Source organism: Hippoglossus hippoglossus, chromosome 3, assembly GCF_009819705.1.
Source record: "Hippoglossus hippoglossus isolate fHipHip1 chromosome 3, fHipHip1.pri, whole genome shotgun sequence".
NCBI lineage: Eukaryota > Metazoa > Chordata > Actinopteri > Pleuronectiformes > Pleuronectidae > Hippoglossus > Hippoglossus hippoglossus.
Genome location: NC_047153.1, coordinates 11,428,946 through 11,455,820, shown reverse-complemented (window position 1 = coordinate 11,455,820; position 26,875 = coordinate 11,428,946). Strand labels below are relative to the sequence as shown.

The window sequence follows — 26,875 nt, the reverse complement described above, 5'->3', positions numbered from 1 at the left end:
ACATTGACCCCATGATGGTTAGTGAGTGGTGGGGATCAGGGTTTCAGCTCCGCTCATTACCATCGCCAAGGAAGTTATGGTTTCACCCTGTCCATTTGTTTGCTGGTTGGTTTGTTTAGCAGCAGGATTATGCATAAACTACAGAATGGAGAGTTGTTTCTTTCTTTAACATTGCAACACGTAGATTGTTGTTTTTTTGTACATTTTCACAATCTCCCCAACTTTGTTTCATGGATCTTGGTGAAAAAAAATTCATAATAGTTCAATAATAATATAAGTGTGAGTGCAGGATAGCTTCAAGCAGGGTTAAAATAAATCACCAAACTCTGAGCTGATATTATTATTATTATTATTATTATTATTACTGGTGAGACTCAGGGTCCAGTTGTGTTGAACCAGCAGTTCACGTTTCATTGCACTGTCGGTAGGTGACCAGCAGGAGCCGCCTTCACTTTCTCTCGCTCTGATCACCGTAGAAGAAGAAGCACGGTTTCTTCCGCCTCCATCAGCCGACGCTTCTTCCTTTCTGCCCGCTAACCCCGAAGAGAACACGCGTTCACCTCTGTAGCTCAAGTGAGTGTCTACTTTTAATAACCTAATAAACACGTGAATCAGTGCGCAACCGAGCACAGCGTGTCGAGGAACAACTTAACTTCTGCTCCTGGTAACTCAGAGACAGTAAAGAGCGATGTAACGTCAATATTTAATGTTTTTACGCCCCGTGGCAGCAGTTAGCTAGGCTAGCTAGCTAAGTTGGCTAGCTGGACCGGGGCACACGCCGCCACATGGGTGTCAACCCTAACCCTCTTATATCAAGTTTTTAACTGTTAACTGCGATTCGCTATAACAACAGGTTTTAACACTTCATATTTGTTAACACTTGAGAGTTGAAGGTCCCACTCATACACCCGGGAAATGTGTACGAAGCTGTGGTGTGTCTATGCTAACTGTCCAGTATTCTTTTCATGATCTGGTGACAGTCATGTCAAGCGAACCTTGGTAATGTGTATTTGTAAGAACACAATGATGATCCTTAATGTAGATTGGTAGCGTTTACTCTACTTTCTACCTAATAACAAGTTGCTCAGATTATATGTAGACAAATCAAAGTGACAGCAAGGCTAGCTATCATACTTCCATATAGAGGCAAATAAAGATTATCTCTGTATAAAAATCAATCAGTGACCATCCACAAAGAAAATAAAGGATTCGAATTTTCCTCCAGTCTTCATGTTTTTAGTGAAGATGTCTGTGAACTGTGAAACAGACCAAAATTATAATGATCACGATAAATGTCCCATCATTTCTCTCAACTTTTGTTCCTGAGCAAAGAATTTTGCCATTGATGGAAACCCTAAGTGAGATTACAAACGTGAACAAGCTGTCAACAATATATTAGTCTATGTGCTGGATAGACCTGGGTGTGTCACACTGATGGTTTTTACGTTTTCTACTGTTTAATTAAGATGAAGAATAGGCTTCCTTTCAACAAAGTTTTCTTCCAACTTGTACGTCTCTTGTATTTCTGGTTGTCAACAATACGTCTGTGTTAAACCGTCCCATTGTTGTGTCTTTAGGATGCGTTACGTTGCTGCATACCTGCTCGCTGCCCTTGGAGGCAATGAACACCCTGAATCCAAGGACATCAAGAAGATCCTGGAAAGTGTTGGCATTGAGGCCGATGACGCATGCATGACCAAGGTACAGAGCAGCCTGCTCTTCATTGTTTCTGCTGCTACAGTTGAACGGTTGGCTGGTCATGACTTTGGTGATATACATATAATTTGGTCTCCTTCTCAACAGGTCATTTCTGAGCTCAAGGGAAAGAATGTGAATGAGGTGATCGCATCAGGTGAGTCTGCCACTTGTGGTGTACCTTTGTGGTGTTTAATTTTGATGAATTTGGTAGATCTGAGTCCCTCTAAGACAATGAAGCACCTGTTAGGATTTGAACAATATGTGCCTTTGAATTTTATCCAAAATACATGGAACTGACCCAAAATATCTGCTAAAAACAAACTTATTTGCAGCCAATGATGATAATATCCAGCTTTTAAATATTTACTGTAATCTGAATTGTTTTACACTTGGTTAAAACCAGACAATACTGACTGGGTTGAATATTAAACTTTGACTCTGCACTCTAAATATGACGACCAAAAAGGCAGTGTTCACTTAGCTAAATCTGTAAAATACATCAAAATATTGTCACCAAGTCCAGGGAAGATGTTTATGCTAATATTGTTGAAGCTAAATATCCACATTGTCTTACTGTTCTGTTTCTGGCTGCTGAGTCCCAGTGTCATCACTCATGCTTTGTTTGCCAACCCATCTCCCCCAGGTTACGGTAAACTGGCCAGCATGCCAGCAGGTGGTGCCGTGGCTGTTGCCAGCTCTGCGGCTGCAGGCTCAGGTGGAGCCGCAGCCCCTGCTGCAGGTGAGCATTTCAGCTTAGCACCTTGTTTGTCAGCATCAGTGACACTTGGCACACAGTGCCTCTGCTTTCACCTTTTATGTTAGTAAGATTACTTCAAGCCAAATTAGTTGTCGTAGTTTTCTTTATCATATAGATTGTGGGTAAATGCCATTAAGATGCTTTTAGGGTTTTTGGGCAACAATTATGGATTCTTTGTGTAAATTTGTAGAAATTGGTGTCATAATTTTCTTATTCACAAGTTAAAGTATAGTATCCTCTTGTACAACAGTTTGTCATATTAACCCAGTGGACAGCTGTTTTCTAACATATGCACAAGTTACCTTAGTGACCTCTTGAGCGTAGCTGTTTGTTCAAATGTGCTTTGGTGTTTATAGCAGAAAAATAATATCAAGTTGTTGTTTTGCAGCTGCTGCTGCTGAGGAGGAAGAGAAGAAAGATGAGTCGGAGGCGTCCGATGACGACATGGGATTCGGCCTGTTCGACTAAACTTTTCAAAACATGAATAAAGTTTATAAAAAACTCTTCTCTTAAAATCATTTTTATTTTTTTACAAATCGCCCTCCTGTAAACCACATTTTGTGTCACGTAGATGGTAACATGCTGTTTTAAGCTGCTAACTATAATGCTCCCTGGAACAATAGTTTTCAAATTTGATTTGACCAAATAATGCATTTTCTCACTTTGTTGAGGTTTCAAAATGTATTGACTGATCAAAATTGACAGCTAAGCAATTTCATAGGACCAGTGTCAATATGTGAGTTGTAGGATGTCAGTGTTTAGTCTCTAGGTCCAATTGTGCCACAAAACAACGGTTTCTTTCTACTATATTACATCCGGTACTGGACCATGACTTGTGTAATTGAGTGGTATGGCCAACAGATGGCAATATTGAGTGTCCGACTAGTGCAGTGTGTCAATGTTGGCTGCTGTGGCTAAGTGCTGAATTATCCATGAGAATAGATTCCTACACCAGAAACAACTCTGCACCTTTTCAATACTTAGTATAGAAACCCTACGACTGCAGGTGATGTGCACGTAGTTTACCACTGAGAGCATATAAATTAATAGATAAAAATAATATAATTGTTTGTTTCTATTATCCTGGATATAAGCTGTGTTAACTTGAATGTGATCTTTTCCTTAATGAATACTTCAGGGCTCTGTAACAGGAGTGAGAATCCATCACTGTCGCTGAAACACGAGAACATCAGTTCTCAGACAAAAAGCAGGTTATTAATAACCTCAGTCTTTGATCTAAATCTGGAAATTCAGCACCATTTCAGAACAGACAAGGATATAATAGTATAAATAAAACACAGAACTTTAATGTTGGCCTAAAAAGCAGAATGTCTTATTACACAACATCAATTGAACTTATCAGTGAGTTTTATTTTCTCGGTTTACTGCCACTCATAATTAATGACTGCTGCAACCAATGAAGAGAAAAGATGAAGCTTCACTGGTTTCCTGAGGTCAGTTCATTTCATGAAATTCAGGTTCAAGGGTCAACACAATGAGCTCAAAGCACTAATCATTAAACCACACAGACGAGTCAATGTCAATAGCAGCAGTGAGTTTTGTGAGCAGGTGTAGGACACAGTCAGACTTCATGAGAACGTGTGGTTGTGTTTCCATTGCAGCACCAGGCCTATAATCAGGTTTGAAACTATCGGTCATATGTACAGTGTGTTCTGCTGACTGCCTCGACACTGCAACTGAATATTATCATCTAGGTTTTTATATACAGTCTGTTATCTACAACACCGTGTGTTACGAAACACGAGAGTAGTATAGAGGATGACTGAATCACTAAAATCCCATTTCACTGTGTACTGTAATAGCTCTGATTACATTATCCACCTCTCAGGCTGAACTCAGGCACAATGTCTAAATCTTTGCTCATATCTACATATCTTTGCTCCCGAGTAATCACAGACAGACCATAAACTCAAATACGGACCTTAATGGAACATATATAATTAGAAGGGCACTCAGTAGAGCACATACCTCCACCAAGGCCCAACAGTCCCCTTAAATGTAACAAGCTGCACCACATTTGGCACTCATACCCTAATCCTGCCGTAACCCAGAAGTGAGACCTAAACACAGCTGTTCACATTGAAAAGAAAATGTCCCTGTTTGTCAGAGATATTCAACAAAACGACACATGGGGTGTTTTTGCATGATGGTGACAATACAGTGCAGCAGAAAGAAAGAAAGAGCAGGTTTACCTGAATCATATGATGTACGACACACGATACTGACTGAGAGAATCAGCTCTGATTTGAGTGAAATATAAAACAATGTCCAGACGTGAAACTGTTCCAGCATGTAGCCTCCTCTTCCTCCTTCTTCTTCTGCCGTTGTTTGTGTTTCTCGGATATTACATGTGCATGTTTTATTTCAGCAAAATACGTGAATTATTCCTTAAGAAAATAACAAAAATTGTTTAAATGTTTAGTTTGTCTAATCTGGCCTACTGTAAAAAACATGGCGGTCTCCGTAGAGAGGACCCGCTCCTGATGTAAGTATGAAGTATGTAAATATAAAGGGCCCATTCTAGGGTAAAGAAAACAACAATTTGGACAATTTAGGTGATTATGCACTAGTGACAACATCACTAAGATTAATATATATTCAGTTTCTGCCAATAGATCCCTCGCTCCACAATCTTACAACTTAAATGGGTTCTTCTTTCGCCCACTTCCCATCCTTCCACCCAGTTTTCTGGAAATCCATGGACTTGGTTTTATGAAAGGAAATTTTGCTTACAAACAAATGATCAAACATACGGACAGGGGTTTAAACATAACCTTCTTGGTGGAGGTAATACTTGATGGGCATGTTAGGTTCATAGAGGGTAAAGCTAACATGTTTCTTTCTCTACTTTTTAAATTTAGTCAACCCTTCCCTCCAACGCTAAACCCACAGAACCAAAGCTGTTTTCTTATATGATGACTCCTGAGTATCAGTAGGGGGCTAACATCAAATAACAAGACCCAGCTTATGGCTCTGGATGCGTCATTAAAGCAGATGAACCCGGGACAGAAAAGTTTCCACTGTGGAGTTTTTTTTATCAACTCAACTAATATGTCTTAATCAACCAATGAGTCATGTCCGGAGTGTGACTATAAGACTGTTACTTAATCTTAAACTTTTTTTATTTTTGCTGATGTCACTGAAAAGAACAGAGCTGAGTCATGTGTTGTGAGGTGAGTAAGTGGGTCTGTGACATGTTTTGTGTTTTATGTCTGAGGACAGAAAGTGCTGCGCAGATTGTTCGTCATCTGCTCTGTTAAACATTTAATGAGGGCTGTGCAGATACCGGAGAGAAGCATGGAACAAGATTTGAAAACACAACAAAAACATCATAATAGCCTGTTGATTTATAGCAACACGTATTTAGACAGAATGGAATCTTACAACAAAGAGCCTCCTGTAATTTCCCAAGACGTGAACTCCCCAGGCACTTCTCCTTCTCCAACTGAGCATCCACGGACACGTCATGTATGGGAAAGTTCATGATGTGACGTAAACTGACCGGCGGCAGCCAGATCATTATTATTAATTGTTAAAGGTTCTTCTTGCTAAGAGCCTCAGACAAGTTGGTGTTAATCACAAATGTGGATTCTCCCAAAGTATATTTACATAAGTTTTGTACTTAAACACAACTTTGAGGTATATTTCCATTTCACGCCCCTTTATACTACTCCACTACATTTCAGGAAGAAGGGAAATTTGTGAAATGTTGTGCGGCTTGATTGAGTTTAAGGGAACTGTTGGGCCTATGTGCTCCAGTAATTAAAGCTAGTTAAGATCCATAGTTGTGTTTACGGCCTGTCTTGGATTCCTTAGCAGCAAAGTTATATAGACATTGTGCCTTTCAAAAAGTTCAGCCTGAGAGGTGGATAAAGTAATCAGAGCTGTTAGAGTACACAATGAAATGTGATTTTAGTGATTGGGTCCTCCTCTATTACTACTCTTATGTTTTGTAGAACACTATGTGATACGGTGTTGTAGATAACACAGACGGTATATAAAAAGGTAGATAATATTCAGTTGCAGTGTCGAGGCAGTCAGCAAAACACACTGTACATATGACCAATAGTTTAAAAACCTGATTATAGGTCTGGTGCTGCCATAGAAACACAAGCCACATGTTCATAAGTCTGTTGTCCCCATTGAACTTGTCTGTGTGTTTAATGATCAGTGCGATTACTGTACTGTCCCAGTCAGATCCTAATAAAAGTCCAGATCTAGTGTATTTAGGGTGTGTTTCATAAGGAGGCTGTTGGGCCTTGGTGGAGGTATGTATGTGCTTTACAGAGTAATATTCTAGTTTTACTTTGTAGTTTTGGTACTTAAAGTAATAGAGTAAGACTATATCACTGAGCCCTACTTTACTATATAGGTTCATATAGAGTACTACATTGTGATCTCATCACAAAAAGGAGAAAATTCACTGCAAATTGCGAACATCGGAAATGTTTCCAGGGGAGCCAAAAAAGTGATGAACCTGGCTGTAGTTCAATGCTTTGTGAAGTCAGTGAAGTCTGCTACACAGTGGTGACGGGACTTCTTCGGGGCATTTTCTGTTTTTTTCTGTGTTTTTTTTACATTTGAAGAGGTGGTCACCAATTACTTCAACTGTGTGTTGGATTTGGCTGCAACACTGACACTCAAAAAGTGTGTAGTGGACTCAAACACTTCACCCACCCCTCCTTCGGCATAGATCATTTGTGAATTTTCTTTTTTCTGTGAACTATCCCTTTAAACTTGACAGTGAAGCTATCGATCTATTGATCGTCAAATTGATGAGCTGGTTTCTTGATTTGCACGTGTTTTTTTCTATTTCCCTGTGTTTTCTTACTTTGCAGTGCGTTGAACTCTTTCGGCCACCGCGATGTAGGCTACAAAATATTTCACTCAACATCCGGACACCACTACAAAATGGCGGACTATACAGTGATGAGTGAGGGATTTCGGACACAGACAAAGTGTTTACAATAAAAATGAAGACAATTCTTGAGTTAAGTAAATTAGTTAATTTTTAACGCTGATGAAACACGTGACTGTTAAATAAATGAACGGTACTGCGCAGACTCCTCCCACCAGGCGGTGGCGCGCGCAGTGACGTCACGGTCGGTTTATAGGTGAAGATCGAAGCGCGCTCCTCAGTCGACTCCTCGCTAGCGGACAGTGAAGGTTACCTGCTTCAACAGTGCTTGAACGGCAACCTCTCATCTTGTCTCCCAACACCTCGGCTTAGGACCTTTCCATCCGATCAACTCCTCCATCCTCCCGCATCTCACCGCAACTAAACATCCACCTCCGAGGAAACACCGTCCCGAACACCGTTAACCCGACAGCTAGCCAACCGTTTGTTGTGCTAACGACACCAGACGCTGCTTTTCAACCTCCTCACAGGACGAAGAAGTACAGACGAACAACACCGACGTTTGGTAAGGAGTCTTTGTTTCGACATGTGCGTGTTAACGTGTTTGTCACGGACGGGCACACGCACACACACGCAACACGCTGCGTCAGTGTTGTTGTTTTCTTTCTTCTGCGGCCTTTTACGCAGACTCTTCCCTGCGTCATCTCCTCAGCTCGGGGACATCTTCACCACAGACTCGGACATTTCAAACTAAACAGTCCTCACACACTTCACTGTTTTTACTATGAGCCTCCATGTTTACTCTGCTGTAATATTATGTTAAATATTTGTGAAGAAAACCGTTTTAAATTAAAGGATTTAATAATAAGCTTTAATGTCAATGGCAAGAATTGTGTTACATAAGTAAATAAAGCCTGGTTTATAATTATCAGCAGATATTTGGGAAATCGAATAAATCCCCTACTAATTTGTGGTGATATGTTTTAGTTTTTCTTTTGTGAAGTAGTTTGGGGCTGTTGATGAGGAAAGGATGCGATTTAATCAAATTTATCAGAGAATAAGGTGACGTCTTCAAATTACGTTTTTTTTTCCCGACCAACAATTCGAAACCCCAAATATATTCAGCTTTTTTTTTCCTTCTGCAAATGCACTAATCAATAACTTTACTAATTCAATTGTATATTTTTTGTTGATCAGTTGTCCCATTGTGAGACGTTTGGTTTGTTTGCTGTGTTTCAGAACCATGACTTCCCAAGTGAGACAGAACTTCCATCAGGACTGCGAGGCTGCAATCAACAGGCAGATCAACCTGGAGCTGTACGCCTCCTACGTCTACCTGTCTATGGTGAGAGTCAGGTCCATTTATAGAGGAAAACGCTGAAGCCATAAATAAGATTAAATAAAGTAGAAGTGGTTGGTGTAAAGGGAAGTAGTTTATAACAGCAATCCTGGTAATGGTTATTATTCCTGATGATTTTAACTCTGTTTAAACGTACTGGTTATTTAACTGCTCTGTTAGTGTTTTCTCGAGTGTTCCCTGTGTGCCAACATCCTTCACAGGGATGAAAGAGCACGTGGGAGGTTTGGGTGGGGGAAGGCAAGGCAGCCGTTGGCCATCTTAAATAAACACACAGTCGTCAGAGCAGCCATTTATTTCCAACTAGAACAACTTGTAAACATGTTTTTAGGAACCTGTTTGATATCATTTGCCTGAACTGAGGTGAATGAATGTTGTGTGGCTGAGTAATAACACAAAGGTTGAAGTTGCTTCATGTGCAGAGGCAAGGCAGACGGTGCGTTGCCTTGTAATTGTTATAATTTTTATAAATGATTTACAAGGTGTGTTGAGACATATTTTAAAGGTTTTGTATTCTATTTACCTTGCGTGTCTGAGCTGTTACTACTTCCAGCCCTGCTGAACATTCATATTTTTTACCACCAACATCATTACTGGCCAAAGGTGTATGAGTATGGCTTTGTGAGATATGATTCGGGTTTTGGACGACACTGAAACACATTTTTTTTTTTTCTTGTAACTGAATTTTGTCAAATTAGCCTCTGCCCATGTGGTTGTTTTTGGATGTGTGTAGTAATTTTGCTGCCAAGGAATGTGTGCTCTCCTTCAGCCACATTTCACCTGAGGGAAATGTCTAGTTTTGAAAACACTAACTTTGTCCTCTTTTCTCCTCACAGGGTTACTTCTTTGACCGGGATGACCAGGCATTGCACAACTTTTCTAAGTTCTTCCGTGATCAGTCACACGAGGAGCGTGAGCATGCTGAGAAGCTAATGAAACAACAGAACCAGAGGGGGGGGCGGATCTTCCTTCAAGATATCAGGGTATGAGCTCCCGGTTCATCTAATGTGTCTATATAGATATAAATGTCTGTTTTCTAGTGATTTCTTTTCCATATCTATAATGTTGGGTGGGTAACATAAGGTCATACAGATACAGAGGGTGGGAGGGCGCTGTCCAGCTTATCTTTCTCGGACATCCACAACACACACCCTCAATCTTGAGTAAAACGTTAAACTGCCAACCCGCGTTGTGTCGGGTTACTAGACTCCTACCTTTTCATTAATGAGTGTCTCACTGCTCTCTTGACCTGCTTTGTGTTGCAGAAACCAGAGAGAGACGAGTGGGGCAGTGGGATCGAGGCTCTTGAATGTGCCCTGCAGCTGGAGAAGAGCGTGAACCAGTCACTACTGGAGCTGCACAAGCTCTGCGCTGATCACAACGACCCACATGTGAGTATTAATCAAACACTTAGTTGCACGTCTTCCTCTTTAAGTCAAACTTTAAGTTTTAGAGAACACCAGTCCCAATCCTCATAACAAAAAGAGGTGTCAAGTATTATATTACTAGTACATAAGCTTATCAAGAAACAGATCTGGTATTAGTCATAGATTTTTAAAAAAGTTCTCATTGTATTTGTTTAATTTAAAATATGATCCATCTCTCTTTTCAGCTGTGTGACTTCATCGAGACGCACTACCTGGACGAGCAGGTGAAGTCCATCAAAGAGCTGGGAGACTGGGTGACCAACCTGCGTCGCATGGGAGCTCCTAGCAATGGCTTGGCCGAATACTTGTTTGACAAACACACCCTGGGCAAAGAGAGCAGCTAAATCCCTGCACAGTTCCTTCTCAGACGCCTCTATATGTATATTTGTATCTTGCGTCTAAGTATTTTAAACAATACAAAGGCGTCTGCATGGTAGTGGCTTGTCGTTTGGAATGTGTTCGCTTCTTCTTTTCATTGCTGTTTCCTCTAATCTTAACATCTATGAAACACTTGAGTGCTAGTCCATTCAAATCGTCTCTCATATCTTGCGCTCTCTTTCAGCTGCATTCTTGTCATTACGATGTATTTGCTGAGTTTTATGCCAAGAACTGTTGAATAAATTGAGCCCTCTGGATTCTGATCAGTCTCATATTTTAATGTCTGTGTTAAGAAAAGGTAATTTGAATGGTCTAAATTAAGCCACGTCTGAAAAACCGCAAAAGTCCTCCACGGACAGTGAAAGAGGAATTGTAGAATAAACTATTTGTTTCACTTCCATTACCTGAGGAAAACATAACTCGAGTCCTAATTATGGGTAGTGATCATAGTGTGGAACGAACTCGAAATTAAACCCAGGTTTTACATCTTCACATCTGAAACTGTGACTGTATTTAAACAAATCCAGAACAAAATGTTGGTAGCTGACGGAGACTCCAAAGTGACTAATAATCAAGAATATAAACACTGTTTATCTGAATGTAAAGATCATAATCACTGCTTTCCTCACAGTCTGGTCTCTAGAATATAAACACCAACAATCCCAAATAAGCAGCTTGATGTGAAGCTAATTCATATCATCTGCTGTTCACACTCATTGGTGTCTGAGACTTTCGTAGACTGCTGTGACCTTGGTTAATTGATGGTTCCCTAGACTAGTTTTTAAAGGTGTATGTTGACTTTTCTGGACCCTTTGGAGGATTTCTAAAAAACTGATGCAACATGCATTTATGACTCAAACGTTTTCCACGTGTAAATATATCTAGCAGGTGCATTCAGTGTTTTTCTGTTATGGATCTCGTCTGTTGTTTCTGTGTCTGTGATTGGTACCAGTGTGAATCCCTCGACTAGTGATTCAGAAGTAACGAGACAGTAAACCACAGCGCTAATGCCACCAATAATGAATAGGCCAGAATGTTCTGACAGTAAAGCTCATACCTCCAAGTCCAACAGTTCCCTTTACTTCACTCAAGCTGCACCAAATTTCACAGATATCAGTCACCAAATGTGCCACATTTCTTTCAACAACCATTAATTCTCTGAAAAATCAATGAAAATGTTGAAAAGTGCCTCTCGCAATCTAGAAAAGTCAAAGGAATCCCTGGATCAGTTCTTCCTTGGCTCATGTCCCAACACTCCACAAAATGTCAAGGTAATCGCATGAGTAGTTTTAGTGTAGTCCAAATAAAAATGCAGATGAAATGCCTCCTTGGCAGAATGGACTTTGAAACAGCTTTAGACATGTAATCAACACACAACTACATATACGTATAAATCTTTTTATATGCAAGAAAATCCATTTGGACCTTGAGTTAACATCCTCTGTAATACATGAGGATGATTCATGATGTTTTTACTGCACTCCTGAACATACTGTACTGAAAGTGTGTTTCATTTTTGCTACTGTCAACCAATCTCCAAACATTTCCGAGTTTAAAATTTATGAAGAAAATGTCATTGTTTTAACCTAATTCAATCATTTTCATTTTAGGATCTGTTTCATTCTAGTGAAATTATTGTAGAGTTGTAAATCGTGTAAAAAATAAACAGTAACAGCCATGTTATGGTTAAAATAATTAAGTACTTAATGTGAACTCATCAGCTGGAAATGCAGATATTAAACTTTGTTTAAATCTTTCTGCAGTTCATACTGGATCCTGTATGTAGTCATTACATACAGGATCCAGTGTGTCGTAGCACATTGGAGCGAAGTTAAACTCCTTTTTAAATGCAATACTCATATTCAACATTCATCAGAAATACACTTTATGGAAGCGGTCATAACACACCACTCTGTAGTTTATTCCCAACTAGAACAGCTCTGAACAACAGTGAGGCACCTTTCTCAAACGAGAAGTTCAAAACTTAAGTGCTACAATGAACAATATTACAAAATCAACATTTGTTGATAATCAGATTCACTCTGGAATATGTGAAGGTGAATTAACAGCGACCACAGTCCCGGTCATATTGAGGCTTTCACGCTTCTTCCAGCTCCACCAGCACGCCATCACAGTCTTTAGGATGAAGAAACATCACTGGTTTCCCATGAGCACCTATCCTGGGCTCTGCTGACAGAGTTCTGATGTTCTTAGCTTTCAGGTCGGCTATCGCAGCGTTGATGTTGTCCACCTGCAACCCAGGAGCAAAATGTGTTCATTATTCATCTCACTTCACTTAGTCTGATTCAGACTCATATAAAATTCAGGAAAATTAATGGATCTATTGTATGAAATATAAAACAGAGGGACAAGTGGGACAACACGGTTTAAAATGTGCAACATTAAAGCTGCTTTCAGACATGAGCTGACATCCGGACATTTTCCTTTCTCAAGAGTTTTTGGAGACAAAGGCTGATGTCGTTGTGCTGTGAACACAAACATGTGATTTTCACCACAGAGTTAATGCGCCATGTCCTCCCAGCACTCTACCCAGGCTCCACCCCTCACCTAAATTATTTTTACAACTTTCTGTTGTTGTCGTGAACGTGTCGGACTTTGACCACCTCCTGCTGCGTTCTTCATATGTGAAAAGCAAACTCCAGAAAATGTCCAGACATTTTACAGAGTTAATGTCTGAAAAAGGCTTAAGTGTCGCCTCAATTTTTTTTTTTTTTTTAAATAACACAGCCCACAAAGCTATCTCTTTCAATTCACTCATCCCAAACTCAAGTACATTCCTAATAGCACTGAAGACTTCTGCACAAAACCCCCCGCAGCCAGAGATGTGGCACGTTTGGTTTCAAGTAGCGTTACTGTGATAAGAATAAATTAGACAGCAGATGTTTCTGAAGCGATTATTTTCTGAAGGGTTATAATCAGCATGGGACAGTTTGCTGTTCACAAATAAGATTCGTTAGCGCCCTCTGGAGGACAAACCTTTTAATGTTGACACTTTCTGCTGCTGGTTGACAACTGCATACATTTCTTTCACATTTTTGTAAACCTTGTTTCTAGATGTATAGAGGGAACGATGATGACACTGAACTTTAGACTCTGATGCCTTAAAACATAATTAAAATGTAATAAAATGTGCACTTTTTTTTGATAAATCCAGAGCTGACATTTTGAATAATCAGACACAGTTGTAACTGTTAAGGAACGGGTGATGGACACATGTTAAGTACTTCAGTGGCAATAGAGACCTGATGTTGACCTTGTTGATGATAAACACTTTGACCCTTCACAGTAGGTAAAGCAGGGGTGTAAACTAACACCTATGCTTCTCCGAGTATGACGCATCAAAAAGTCCTGTAGTGCATGTTGTTGTTAATTACCTCTGCCAGTGAGGTTATGTTTTTGCCCCTGTCCATTTGTTTTTGCAAAAACTACTGAACAGATTTCCACAAAACCTGGTAGAAGGATGAGCCAAGTAAGAACTCCTTCATCCTGATGCCGATCCAGAGGAAGTGGCAGATGCAACATTTTCACAATTTTTTTTAATCAGGCATATTAAGAGGACTAATATCAATGGGTATGTGTAATTTGGTGCCTTGACTCATTTTAGGGGGAATGTGTTGGGACTTGGTGGAGCTATGAGCTCAACTGGGTGCCATTCTAGTTATACCTGTGGTTTTCCTGCAGCAAGAAAGCTCAATTCAACCTGATCTAAAAGTAGGTTCTATATAAAACTGGTGAGATCTAGCTAATAAAATGTCCACTGACTAAAAGGACTGCGATAGATGCCGCCTCACCTCGATACAAATGTGGTGCATCCCTCCAGACTTGTTCTTTTGTAAGAAGCCAGCGATCGGGCTCTTCTCCCCCAGAGGATGGAGCAGCTCCAGCTTCGTGTTGCCGAGCTCCACAAACACCGTGTAGACGCCGTGCTCAGGCAGGGGCACCTTGGCACTCACCGTGGCCCCGAGCACGTCCCGATACAGAGCCGTGGCCTTCTCCATGTCAGGGACAGCGATCGCGATGTGGTTCAGCCTCCCCAGCTTCCACAGAGATGAGGGAACGCCCTGGTGGAGGGGTGATGTTATTGAATAAGCCCTCAGGAGTGGGAGACGGGAACATCTGGAGAGACCTGCCACTGAATAAAAGAATGATGAGATGAGAAGGTGGAGCCTTTACCTAAACTTACCTAAATCCTCTTTGTCCCCACTGCCTGACATTATCCCATCTGTACCAACTTCCAACTCGTACAAAGCTTTATGATGTTTACAGACTGAACACCTCATGTTTTTGCGCCTGCATCACTCCATCAAATGAAATTGAACTAGATCTTTCATGTCATGTGACATGCTGCCCCCAAATCATATCAGATATAATTTACTAGATATGAGTCCTTCTTATATTACACATGAACATTGACTCAAAACAAATGCTGAACTGTAATGTTAGTCTAGAAAAATAGGACAAACCCCTTTTTGATGAATTTGAGTGCTTCATATATTTGATATAAATATTTTACAACACACATTTTACACAGAAGAATTGTGTTACATCCCTCCAGAGGAGTTCAGAGACAGGACCACTGAAGCAGATGTAGTGTCTTGTATTTTAGTTTAGTATTGATACTTCCTGTTAGTTTTAGTGAGTATATGAAAGTTGTGGTCGAGACGGATTTAACTGTAGTGAGTGAAATCATCTTTGCCGTCACATTAAATAAATGCAGGAACTTTTTTAGCAAACAAAACACGATAAGTCGCGTGTTTGCAGCAGCTGCGTGAACTGAACATGAGCTTTAACTGAGACATCGGTATGAAACAGAAGAGTTGAAGTCTTGTTTAATATTCTACACTAAATTAAAAAAGGGGACACAGCGCAGAAAATCATTCTTTTCATTATTGACACAAACCAACCTGCAACCTTCAGCACGGCGGACGCCATCTTTGGACCCCGGAACCAAGCAACAGCGGAACGGTTTCTCCGTGAGCCTGTTTACCTGCGACACAGGCACACACGCATGTGGGGACAGGATGGCGAGCGGAGAAATGTGGAGCGCGCTGGAGGAATGTGTGAAGACGATAAATGACAACACATCACAACCAGAGGATTTTCTCAGGCAAGTGTTTCCACCGCGTGTGTTGGTGAAGAAGCTGTATAATGTCGCAGCAGCTTCGTTAAACGCGCTGTTCGAACGTGAGAGGCTCGGCTAGCTCACCACTAGCTAAAGCTAACACGAACAAGGACCCAGCTCCTGTGCTCCTGTACTATCAGTGCTGCAGCTTATAAATACTCTGTAACATGTAAAATTACTTTAAAATCATATAGTACTAGTTATTTATATTGTTTTGATGTCCAGCTCTGGATCAGGCCCATTCAAAGGGTCAGGGTATCAATCTGAGATCATCAATGAGGCACAGCTGGCCCCTGATTTCATCTTCAACACTGACTCGAGATTCTGACCTCTTATAGATTTAAACAAGGATAATACGCAAGTGACAGGAAGTGAAGTAGCTGTAGGAGTGACTGCAGTGAATGCAAGATGCACTCGTAAAGATTTAAATCTCCTCGTTGTACATAAATTCAGGGCTGAGCTATAAAACCATAGTTATACATTTATGTTTCGTCACTGATTCAGTGTAGTTAGCAGATATTGACGATCAAAGCAATTGACATAAGCAGTAAGAACAACAATCTTGCTGTGATGTAACACCTGTATTTAAGGCTTTTATTTTTATACTTGTCTGTTAATTTGTATGAAATTATCAAAGAGGATCTTTATTTCCAGTGAAGCAACAAAGTCTGCAATAAACCTTTGAGTGGGAAAACTGAAACTGTCCCTTAGAGACAGAATTACAATGCTCAGGGCTAACAGTCATTCTTTAACCAGCGTAATGTTTATGCATCACAGATGGATGTATTACATTATAGATGTCATTGAAGATGATAAGCCACCTTAAGACAAATGCAAATAAAAAAGTTTGCTTTTAATAACTCCGACTTGCTTTACTGATTGTGTGTTTCCAATGTTGCAGTCTTCAGGATGGAGTGGCTGCAGACTTTACCTCTCTCACTAAGACCCTGTATGACCTCCATAAAGCCCAGGAGCCTGCGAGTTTTAAAGGCAGCCTGTTGACACAGCTGGTGGTGGAAGACTTCGATGAAGAGCAGATCTGGCAGGAGCTGGAGCTGCAGAACAATGCTGTCCTGAAACACTTTAAAACGGTCATTGATGAGGCTGTGTCAGATGAGACTTTAACAGTGCTGGTAGAGGAGGAGGAGGAAGAGAATGGTGATGAAGCAGAGGTTGAGACTGATGATGAAAATGTTGATGATGGGGAAGAAGAAGAAGAGGAGAAGGAGAAACCACGCAAACAGCCAAGGAAAAAGGCCGTGGAGGCTGAGGCTAACACAGACGAGGACTCTGATTTAGATTTTGACGTGGATGCTCTTGAGAAGCGAGAGAAACGGAAGAAGGAGATCGGGAAGAAAGGCTCACAGACAAAATTTGTTCCTTCTGAGATTGATGATAAGTTCTTCAAGCTGTCCGAGATGGAGTCCTTTCTCGATGATATGGACAAGCAGGAGGGAAAGGGAGATGAGGACGAAGATGGCGTTAACTATTTCCGGGACCTGGCCTCTGATGAGGATGAGGATGATCTTGACCTAGAAGAAATAATTTCTACCAAACAGCAAAAGAAAAAAACGGTAAATATTTATCACGTATTAATCATCTATTTGAATGTGTCCCGATGATGCAGACCACGGGAAATCAGTTGATTATTGTTATTGTCTGCAGGTAAAGAGCTCCAGGAATCTCAAGTACAAGGACTTCTTTGATGCTGTGGATAGTGAACCAGCTAAAGCAGATGAGCAGTCAGATGGTGAGGACGACAGCGAGGATGAAAGCCCGGCGAAGGGTGAAGAACCAATAGATGATGAAGATGATGACTCTGATGGTGAAGAGGAGGGTGACGATGAGTAAGTGTGATTAATATTATGCAGTGTGTGTATAACTATATATGGGAGAATCATGTTTGGTTTATTCCACTATGTTTGTGAACCACTCTTCGATAGGGATGAAGGGGGAAGTCACCTCAAACCTTCCAGTAAGAAAGTGGCCTTTAACCTCCCTGGAGACGAGGACAGTGAAGGAGAAGTGGTGGAGGACATTTTTGGAGGAAAAAGTCAGAATTCAGCGAAATCTGAATCAAAGTCATCATTTGAGAAACGACAAGACAAGGTAACAAGGTTTAAACTATACATTAATTTATTTTGAATTTTTTCTATTTAACAAATTAATAATATCCTCTCTTATTCAGGCTAAGAAGCATTTGAGTGCCTTATTTTTAAATACTATGCAAGAGATAAAAAACTTTTTGGTTCTAGTTTGATAGCATTCAGTCCAGACCTTTGTTGAGTTGAAGGTGATATGGAAAAGTAATTATGTCTAAACTGGTACTTGAGGCAACCTATACTCACCTGTGCAACCCCTTGAGTGTTTAAGTGCAAGCCAGGTTTCCATCTGTATGCCCACTGATATTGATTATTATATCCTTTTGTTTTCCTAACCTACAGATGTCAGAGAAGATTGGGGAGCTGGAGAAAGCAGCTCTTACAGCGAAGCCCTGGCAGTTGTCTGGAGAGGTGACGGCACAGACACGTCCCGAGAACAGCATGCTGGAGGAACATGTGGAGTTTGAGCAGACGTCCAGGATGGGTGAGTAACTCATCTGGGTTTGTGTGCATCTTATCAATGTTGTTATATATTTATACTCTTTCACTAAGGGCCCTCTCTGTATGTGCTACATTAAATTCATCAACAACATTCTATCTTCTCTTTTAGCTCCTAGTATCACAGAGGAAACCACACTACAGCTTGAGGACATCATTAAACAGAGAATTAAAGACCAGGTTAGTCACAATAACTTTGTTTTTATATTGTCTCGACACAAAGGATTTTGTTGCCTGATAATAACATCAACCTTGTGTTTCCATCAGGCATTTGATGATGTGGTTCGCAAGGAGAAACCCAAAGAGAAGGTGTTTGAGTACAAGAAGAGACTAACATTGGACCACGAGAAGAGCAAGCAGAGTCTCGCAGAAATCTATGAGCAAGAATACCTCAAGCAGAATCAGGTTTGACTTTTCATCTTGTTTTCACTGTTACTCCAACACATATTCATATAAAATATTCATTCATATTTTGTATTTGTCTTTATTTCAGCAAAAGACAGAGGAGAAGGAGAACCCAGCCCACGTGGACATTCAGAAGCTTATGGACACACTCTTCCTAAAACTGGATGCTCTCTCCAACTTCCACTTCACACCTAAACCAGTAAGTTTTGTCTGACAGCACCAAATATGCCTGAAATAGGGAGGCTGTTCTTTTGAAAGATAAATAGAAGTTAACTGAGTTGGCAGGCAACAGAAATAATAGGCTCAGTTTAATCTGTGATTCTTATTGCAATAAAAAGGTTTTAATTCATAGAAAGTCATATCATGTAAAAATGCAACATGTCATCCTATCGAGAACAAAACTGTTATTACAGCAATTGCATTCAAAATTTAAGTAAAGTTAAACTGTAACTATGAACAAAAAAGTTCTGACCACCTTCATGTTGTCCACAGCCTGTTCCTGAGGTCAAGGTGGTGTCTAACTTACCATCCATCACAATGGAGGAGGTGGCTCCAGTCAGTGCCAGTGATGCAACTCTGCTCGCACCAGAAGAAGTCAAGGTTTGTCATCCATCCACGTTCAAAACATGTATTTTGATCTTGGTATATTTTGTCAAGCACTGTGTCTATTAATACTCTCCTCTAACCACAGGAGAAGAACAAAGCAGGAGATGTACTGGGTGATGTTGAGAAGACATCGACAGACAAGAAGCGTGAGAGACGCCAGAAGAAGAAGGTGAAGCGTCTGAAGATCATGGAGAAAGAAAAGAGACAGAAACTTAAAGAGGCCAGTAAAACTGGAGAGAACAAAAAGCTAACAAAGACTGAAGTCACAGAAAACCTGAAGAAACTCACAAAAGGAGGCAAAGCCACAATACTCAAGGTGAGTGGTCATCTTTAATACAATTATAAATAGAAACAATAGGAATCAAGTGAACTGTTCTCCTGTGCATTTTGATCAGATATTAGAGATTATTAGAGAACCTTTCCAGTAAATAAAATTAATAATAGCTTGACTTAACTACATTTCAGAAAATATGTCGCAAATCACTATATTTGACATCTATAGTCCCCCCCACCCCCACCAACACTGACTCAATCAATGAAATGCTCAGATGAATAAAAAAAACTATCTGGTGCTGTGTGTCCTGCATCAACTGATATGTTAGCTTCTTACTGCATCATAAACTAGGTCATCTATTTTAAGTTCTTAGACTGATTGCTCAATACTCTGCTTCCATTGCTCAGACATCTTCACACACTTAAATGGTAAAATAACATTATTGTGAATGTTCCTGAGGTAACTGAACTAATGGTGTGTTCCTCTTTTCCAGGACGAGGGAAAGGACAAGGCTCTGAGGTCGTCTCAAGCCTTCTTCTCTCAGCTGCAGGACCAGGTGAAGAGTCAGATCAAAGGAGCAAAGGACCAGGCTTCAAAGAAGAAGAAGAAACACAAAGAGGTCTCCGTCAGCAAACTCAAGTTATAATAACTGATGGTTTGTTATGTGAGATCAACTTGTTATTGTACAGAGTCTTTTTACGAGCAAGCAGAAATTTATTAACTCTGAAAGTCCTTGTAAAATGTTTCCATTTTCATTTAAATAAATCAGTTGTCTAAATCCTGGTGTGTATTTGATCTTTGTTAGAGCACTTGGAGTTGTTGAAATATTACCAGTATAACGCCAGTGGAAATCCATAGAAAACCATAGCAGGTGATCACATAAATGAAACGTTTGTATAAAGCTGTTCAATAACTAATTTAAACCACCTAACATCAAAATGGACTTATTAATGAGAACTATTTCCTAACTCAGTCAGGCTCGCGAGGCTTTGATCGTCACCACATACGTCATCAACACAAGCCTTTATACGCGCTTCACAAAAATCTTCCTGTATTACTCGACACACGCCTCGAAGCCTCGACACGGAAGGACACATCACTAATGTTTTGTATGTAACAACTTCAAGTGATTTTGTGGATTTTTATATTTTCAAACAAAAAGAGGTAAATGCACCTTCTGCAGCAAACAGACACATTAAAATGAGCTTTTATTTAGTGTTTACACACTTTTGCATTCACTACAGCACTAACTAAAAATAATATTGTTTATGCAAAAGTTTGGACACCCAACTAAAATAAACCTGGTGCATTCAAGGGAGGTTGGAATGATTGGATAATCTAAGATTACATTTTTTTCTTGTTATTATTAAATAAGGACAATGCTCAGACACTAACCAGTAGCTTTTATTGCGATCGTCTCAAATTTCTCACTTTTTTCATTTTGCAAACTATGTTTATCTCTCACAAGCAGCTAACTTAATACTTTTTAACTAAAACCGACAGTTTAATAATGAATGTGTGTACGTTTTAAATAATTTAAACATAAACATACCACACATGTTTTATTCGGGATTTTCACCCACACTCTGCGGATCACGAGCAATTTTCAGGCCCTGACACACAGCATGTTTATGATTTACCTACATGTCATTTTTCCGATTATTCCGCGGCCACGTGAATACACTATAAGACTCCGCCCCTTACAGAAACGTCCCATGACGTGAGTGAAACTCATTGCGGAAGTGACCGAGGCGACAGACGCAAACAAACAAGTTGGTGCGGACGATTGACGGATATTTACCGGTAAGTTACGGTCGCTCTCTACGACGCTGGCGAATTATTTCAATGTTTCATCAGTTTGTATCGCTGAAGCTAACGTTGAGCTAGGTAGCTAGTGCAAACGATGACACAACAGAGACGTGCTCACAGAAAGCTATCTTAACAGGTGTAACATTACAGCTATGCTAATGCCTTCCAAACACAACAATGCTGTGGTTTATTATAAATGTGAAAATGATAAATAAGAAAGGTAAGATTGTATCGTTTCGAGTGGCACGGCTCGTGTCTTTGTTAGCTGTCCGGCTAAAGCTAACTTCCGTAATGTTACGTAGTTTGCACAGTGTCAGTGAGCTAGCTTAATTGGTATCGCGGTGTTTATGTTTGTTTGGGAGTAAATCTGCGGAGTCATTCTGCCGCGATGGGCTGGTCATGCCCACGTGATTAAGTGACTCGATCGGAGGTGAGGTCAGCTGGCCTGTGTTGCCTGGTTTCGGTTGAATACTTCCGCCCCTCTCATGCTCTCCTGCTCTCAGACAGAACACCACCATCATGCTGGGAGGAGGATTCAAAGCAGAGAGGCTGAGAGTGAACCTCCGGCTGGTCATCAACCGACTGAAACTCCTCGAGAAAAAGAAGAGTGAGTCCTGGGCTGGGTGAAAAAAACATGCGTTTCCCCTCAGCTGATCAGTGGATTCGTGCTTGGAAGTCAAGATTGTTTCTTAGATATAATTCTCCCGTCTAATCACTGTTTATCTTTCACCCCCCCCCCCCCCCCTTTCCCATTCACAAATTTACAATAAAGCTGAGCTCGCTCAAAAGGCAAGGAAGGAGATCGCCGATTACCTGTCATCAGGAAAAGATGAGCGGGCTCGGATCCGTGTGGAGCACATCATCAGAGAGGACTACCTGGTGGAAGCCATGGAGATCCTGGAACTGTACTGCGACCTGCTGCTGGCTCGCTTTGGCCTCATTCAATCAATGAAGTGAGTACTAAACACACTGATGCACAGTCTACATGAATTTTCCACTCCAGCCTTTGACATAGTCCATCTGCCTGTCGCAGTGCTCAGCCTTGTCAAGCCAGTTTCTGTTGTTTCGATCAGGGAACTGGATCCAGGCTTGCAGGAAGCAGTGTCCACACTCATCTGGGCAGCGCCTCGTCTTCAGGCAGAAGTGTCTGAACTAAAAATTGTAAGTGCTTCTAAATTCCAGCAATCCCAGGAGTATTTAACAAGTTCTGTCTATTTATTAGATTTGTCTTGACAGTCTTATCTCTGAACCTTTCTTGCAGGTGTCTGAACAGCTATGTGCAAAATATAGCAAGGAGTACGGCAAGCTGTGCAGGACAAACCAGATTGGCACAGTCAATGACAGGGTAGGGTTTTTTTTCTCCCACCAGCTGCCAATGCCTTTTCAAGATTATTGTTGGTGTGTTGTTGTTTTATATGTGAGCTAAAGTATCTTATCTTATCTTAATAGCACATGAACCTTTAGTCTGGAAAGTTTTTATCAGTAGCTTACTAAATATCTGTTGTGTTTTTAGCTGATGCACAAACTGAGCGTAGAGGCCCCTCCCAAGATCTTGGTAGAGCGCTACCTGATTGAGATCGCCAAGAACTATAATGTGCCGTACGAACCTGACGCCATGGTCCGGGTGAGCATTTAAGAATCAGTTATCACTCACTGTCAAGGATGAAGTCGTACACTCTGTTTACTTACCGCTCATCCACTCCTGTCTCTGGACAGCCTGAGGTGGCTCCTGGCGAGGAGGCAGACCTGATTGACGTGGACAATGACAAGAAGTTTGGAGGTGGAGGAGGGTTTGGAGGTGGAGGAGGAGGAGGAGGTGGTGGTGGCGGTTTCGCTATGCCTCATGCTGGTGCTATGCCTATGGGCATGCCTATGGGCATGCCGATGCCTATGCCAATGCCAACAGCTTTCAACTATCCAGCACCCAAAGGAGCCGTAAGGAATTATATTTAAAGACTCTATTCTTTATTTCTTGCACATGTGATTAAAACATTAGAGTTCAATAAGAGTCTTAATCCACAGTAGACTTGCACCTGACTGTTGTTTTTTCCAGGAACCGTTTAATGCTCCAGTTGGAACCTATGACCACTTCCATCACCACATGGGAGGAGGGCAGCCCCCTCAGCTGCCCAATTTCCCCCCCACATACGAGTCCGTAAGTGACTGAACTCTTCCCATCCATGCCCCCTTCTCGTTCACACAGATGGACAGACGGACAGGGCAGGGCAACACTCAGGGAAGAGCAATTTATTCAGCTTGCTTGCAGTTTTGCCTGTCGTCTACACTTTTACACTGTTCCTCAGTTTTTGCTTCATCCGCATGGATGTCAGTAGCATGAGATGCTCATACCTAACTACTAACTATGACTTTATTAGTTGCTCTGGGTGGGATTAAATTGAACAGATGAGGGTGTTAATGCATTTTGGAGCGAGCTTAGGTTAGTGCAGTCTTAACACCCACTCGCTGAAGGTGGTGGTTTCTCAAAAGTCCCCTGCAGTGCTCCCTTTTCTTTTCTTACTGTTTGTGTTTCTCTGCAACATTCAATTTGATTGATAATTATTTCACAATACTAACCCTTATGAAATTATTTTATTTCAACATGAAGATGACAGAAGTCCTAAAACATTTGTCTGTGTTTCAGATTGATGACCTAACTGATGCGCCTTTTGTTCCTTCCCAGGCTGTAGGTGAGTTCTGCCAGACAGATGGCTAAATCATTTCCTAAACCTACTGGGTAGAGTAGTTTTAGCAAATTCTACCCCCAAAAAAGTATTATATACAAAAAGGTTACATTTCTGTCACGTGCGAAGAACCCTATTCTTTATATAAACTCACAATTAATTTTTCAACCATATATTTCTCTCCAGGTCCTGGACCTTCATCTAAGCCATTTGACAACAACGCTCTCCCAGAACTCCCCTCTGTTCCAGACACACTCCCCACATCGTCCTTCGGCGGCAACACCACCAGCTCGGATGACATCGACTTTGATGATTTAACACGACGGTTTGAGGAGCTGAAGAAGAAGACTTAATTGCTATATCCCTGGTCAACACAAACACACAAAAACACACTCAAACACACACATACACACACACACACACACAGTTCTGTGTCATCACCCGGAACAGGAATTTTGAAAAGGGCTATGTATCCCATTTGCATAGTTCTCCCCTTACATGGCAAATTAATCTCATACAGATATTAAACATACATGTATTCTTACCTCATATATATATATATAAATATGTCCGGCTCACCGAGGGTGTGGTTGCTAATTCAACCTCGTCACTTATCAGAAATCAAATTTCTGTTCACAGCTCTAGCGAGGAACCATATGCTTTAATATCTTTATACATATGACACATAATAAGAATTCTTGCCACCATGTTGGTGTTGACCCCTTTTTGACCCTTTTTCATTTAAGATCACACTAACTTTTATATTTTCCCCATTTGTCTGTGTGATTTACTGTGTGATCATACCTAGATTTTAATCGTAGCTTTTCCCAGGGTTTTGGTTCTGACTAATAATTTACAGCACAGGCTTTGATTTTGCTTTGCACATGCTGTGTCCCTGTGATCTCTGCCTCTGTGTCGCTCACTTCTGGCTCAGACTCGTCAAACAAGCCCGACTGGCCATCCCAGTTTGGACGGTAGCCGGCATTCACACCCGTTTAGTTTACAGATAGGAAATGACATCAAGACAGATGGAAGCCATATTTTCATTGTCTTGCTCAGTCGTGCAGTTTTGTCGTGTGGGGAAATACTCTTTTTTTTTTTTTTATTTACACACTCCTTTCTCGCCGCACTTCTAAAACTTCATGGTTTATTTATACCAGAGAAAAAACAGGGGTGAGCCTTCCCGGAAAAACTGATGGTGACTCATATCAAACCTTTTCTGTTCATATGTTACATGGGTGATGGGGCACAGATGTAAAACAGTGTATGGAAATCTGTAATAATGCATTCAAAATCATATAGATTGACCTATTAACATGGATAATTTAACTCTACAGCAAAAAAGTATCTCAAAATTATGTTTTTAAGCCCTTTTGAATGTCACTTTCAATAAACCTCAACCTGCACTTTCTTATTTTGTACGTAATTAATGTACAGGGAGAATGTGTGCAGACAACAGCAGTCACACAGCAACCTGATTGATGAGATGCAAATATTGACCCCAGACTAATGGTTTGTGTCGTCCTCTGTTATCGTGTGTGCAAGTCTTATACTTTATGTGCGCCACTGCATCTGCCTTAGTTACCATCTCTAATCAGAGGCCTTGTCAGTTTGTACTGAGTTTATCAATTTGTTATCCATCAAGACTGGATGAGTTACCTGCATTGAGTCGCAGTTGTTAAGATTATACTTTGCTTTACCCGTCAACAATTCTGTAAAATCTGTCGAATTGATCTTTGCATATTGGATTGAAAAAGAAAAAAAACGTCTCTACTGGAAACAGAGGTTTGTGTTTCCTGTGGTGAAGTGGGACTGAGACGGTTTTAGTTTTTTCGTGCAGACGTGATTTGTTGTTGCTGCAACCTGACCCCACCTAGGCCTGCTCGCATGGCAAATGAATGGTGGCCTTGAATAAAATGATTCACTGATCTCTGGAAAGCAGATTGAAGAGCGTTCCAGCCGGGTGATAGATGGAAGGTTGTGTATAGGTGTTACTCATGGTGGGGATAGTAGAGAGATTCATTACACTACAGAACTGTGATGTGCTCATGTGTCTTTTCTACGATGGACTGTTCTTTCATGCTATAAACCTTGACACACAAATTGTGTACTGTTGCAAAAAACAGAATTGTTTTTCCACTGTATAGTAAGATACCAATTTAATAAAAGATTATTTGGAACTGGAAACTGGTAAAGTTATTACACTATTCTTCACAACACTGTAATGTCAAATGGTAAACAGCAGGGGTCCTCAGTGTCAAGAAATACTCTTACAGGGATACCTACTACAACAAATCTCTTTCGATAAGGTGGATTATATATCTTTGACGTTTAGTCTGTCTTACTTCCGACGAGAGGAATCAGTTCTTCATGGATTTTGATCGTATATAATTTATTTACAATAATATATAATACATCTTAATGGTCCTGAACCACACTGAGACATATTTTACCTGCAGGTCTCTAAATGTAAAATCAACTCACGCTCAAGAATTTCTGTGAGAGCAGCGATGAAGGAGGAAGTCGTTAACATCCAGACTTATGGAGATCATATCAAGTCGCTGGGAGGGCAAATCAAAAATGTACTGGAGGACTCGTGGTGTGATGTACAATGTGGAACTTGAGGCATTTGAAAATGAGAAAGTTGAGACGATATCCACAAACATGAGAAGAGTGACACTTCAAAAGTTTCGTTAAAAAGTTTATATATATATATAAATTTGAGCTTGTGTTACATCAGTGGTGTTCATGGCTTGTCTTTTCATATACACTCATTGGCTCTGAACCTGTGGCTCTGACTATGGTTGTCCTTATCTCATCTTGTCCATTTTCTAAGAAATTAATGAATGGTTCCCTCATTT

General features: G+C 40.6%; 5 protein-coding genes across 9 annotated transcripts; 4 read left to right on the top strand and 1 right to left on the bottom strand.

Moving 5' to 3' along the window:
- Positions 1 to 426: 426 nt before the first annotated feature.
- LOC117758759 (60S acidic ribosomal protein P2-like) lies at positions 427 to 2,964 on the top strand. Of its 2 annotated transcripts, none has more exons than XM_034580723.1 (5): positions 427 to 573; positions 1,578 to 1,701; positions 1,804 to 1,852; positions 2,342 to 2,437; positions 2,850 to 2,964. In XM_034580723.1, the coding sequence occupies exons 2-5, from the start codon at positions 1,579 to 1,581 to the stop codon at positions 2,921 to 2,923; spliced, it is 342 nt and encodes a 113-aa protein (XP_034436614.1). In that variant the 5' UTR covers positions 427 to 573; position 1,578; the 3' UTR covers positions 2,924 to 2,964. The 2 variants fall into 2 exon arrangements, with proteins under 2 accessions (XP_034436614.1, XP_034436606.1); XM_034580715.1 differs by having other exon boundaries at positions 2,844 to 2,964.
- A 4,637-nt stretch (positions 2,965 to 7,601) lies between these two features.
- LOC117758741 (ferritin, heavy subunit) lies at positions 7,602 to 10,759 on the top strand. Of its 2 annotated transcripts, XR_004613352.1 has the most exons (6): positions 7,602 to 7,899; positions 8,574 to 8,679; positions 9,528 to 9,674; positions 9,957 to 10,082; positions 10,304 to 10,530; positions 10,606 to 10,759. XR_004613352.1 is itself a non-coding variant. In XM_034580688.1 (5 exons), the coding sequence occupies exons 2-5, from the start codon at positions 8,578 to 8,580 to the stop codon at positions 10,460 to 10,462; spliced, it is 534 nt and encodes a 177-aa protein (XP_034436579.1). In that variant the 5' UTR covers positions 7,602 to 7,899; positions 8,574 to 8,577; the 3' UTR covers positions 10,463 to 10,759. The 2 variants fall into 2 exon arrangements, 1 of the variants encoding a protein (XP_034436579.1); XM_034580688.1 differs by having other exon boundaries at positions 10,304 to 10,759.
- Positions 10,760 to 12,396: 1,637 nt separating this feature from the next.
- On the bottom strand, positions 12,397 to 15,558 carry mcee (methylmalonyl CoA epimerase). The gene is made up of 3 exons (XM_034580703.1): positions 15,422 to 15,558; positions 14,309 to 14,649; positions 12,397 to 12,747 (listed from the first exon to the last, which is right to left on the bottom strand). The coding sequence occupies exons 1-3, from the start codon at positions 15,447 to 15,449 to the stop codon at positions 12,595 to 12,597; spliced, it is 522 nt and encodes a 173-aa protein (XP_034436594.1). The 5' UTR covers positions 15,450 to 15,558; the 3' UTR covers positions 12,397 to 12,594.
- mphosph10 (M-phase phosphoprotein 10 (U3 small nucleolar ribonucleoprotein)) lies at positions 15,439 to 20,302 on the top strand. Its single transcript, XM_034580505.1, has 11 exons — positions 15,439 to 15,624; positions 16,541 to 17,213; positions 17,305 to 17,486; positions 17,583 to 17,748; positions 18,084 to 18,225; positions 18,352 to 18,419; positions 18,507 to 18,644; positions 18,733 to 18,843; positions 19,137 to 19,244; positions 19,336 to 19,566; positions 20,018 to 20,302. Exons 1-11 carry the CDS (start codon positions 15,539 to 15,541, stop codon positions 20,168 to 20,170), a joined length of 2,058 nt encoding a protein of 685 aa, XP_034436396.1. The 5' UTR covers positions 15,439 to 15,538; the 3' UTR covers positions 20,171 to 20,302.
- Positions 20,303 to 21,217: 915 nt separating this feature from the next.
- Positions 21,218 to 26,194, top strand: ist1 (IST1 factor associated with ESCRT-III). Of its 3 annotated transcripts, none has more exons than XM_034580527.1 (10): positions 21,218 to 21,327; positions 21,841 to 21,940; positions 22,106 to 22,286; positions 22,407 to 22,494; positions 22,595 to 22,678; positions 22,847 to 22,957; positions 23,050 to 23,268; positions 23,387 to 23,488; positions 23,975 to 24,020; positions 24,201 to 26,194. In XM_034580527.1, the coding sequence occupies exons 2-10, from the start codon at positions 21,853 to 21,855 to the stop codon at positions 24,365 to 24,367; spliced, it is 1,086 nt and encodes a 361-aa protein (XP_034436418.1). In that variant the 5' UTR covers positions 21,218 to 21,327; positions 21,841 to 21,852; the 3' UTR covers positions 24,368 to 26,194. The 3 variants fall into 3 exon arrangements, with proteins under 3 accessions (XP_034436418.1, XP_034436426.1, XP_034436407.1); XM_034580535.1 differs by having other exon boundaries at positions 21,220 to 21,327; positions 21,837 to 21,940; positions 24,014 to 24,020; XM_034580516.1 differs by having other exon boundaries at positions 21,220 to 21,327; positions 21,837 to 21,940.
- Positions 26,195 to 26,875: the final 681 nt, after the last annotated feature.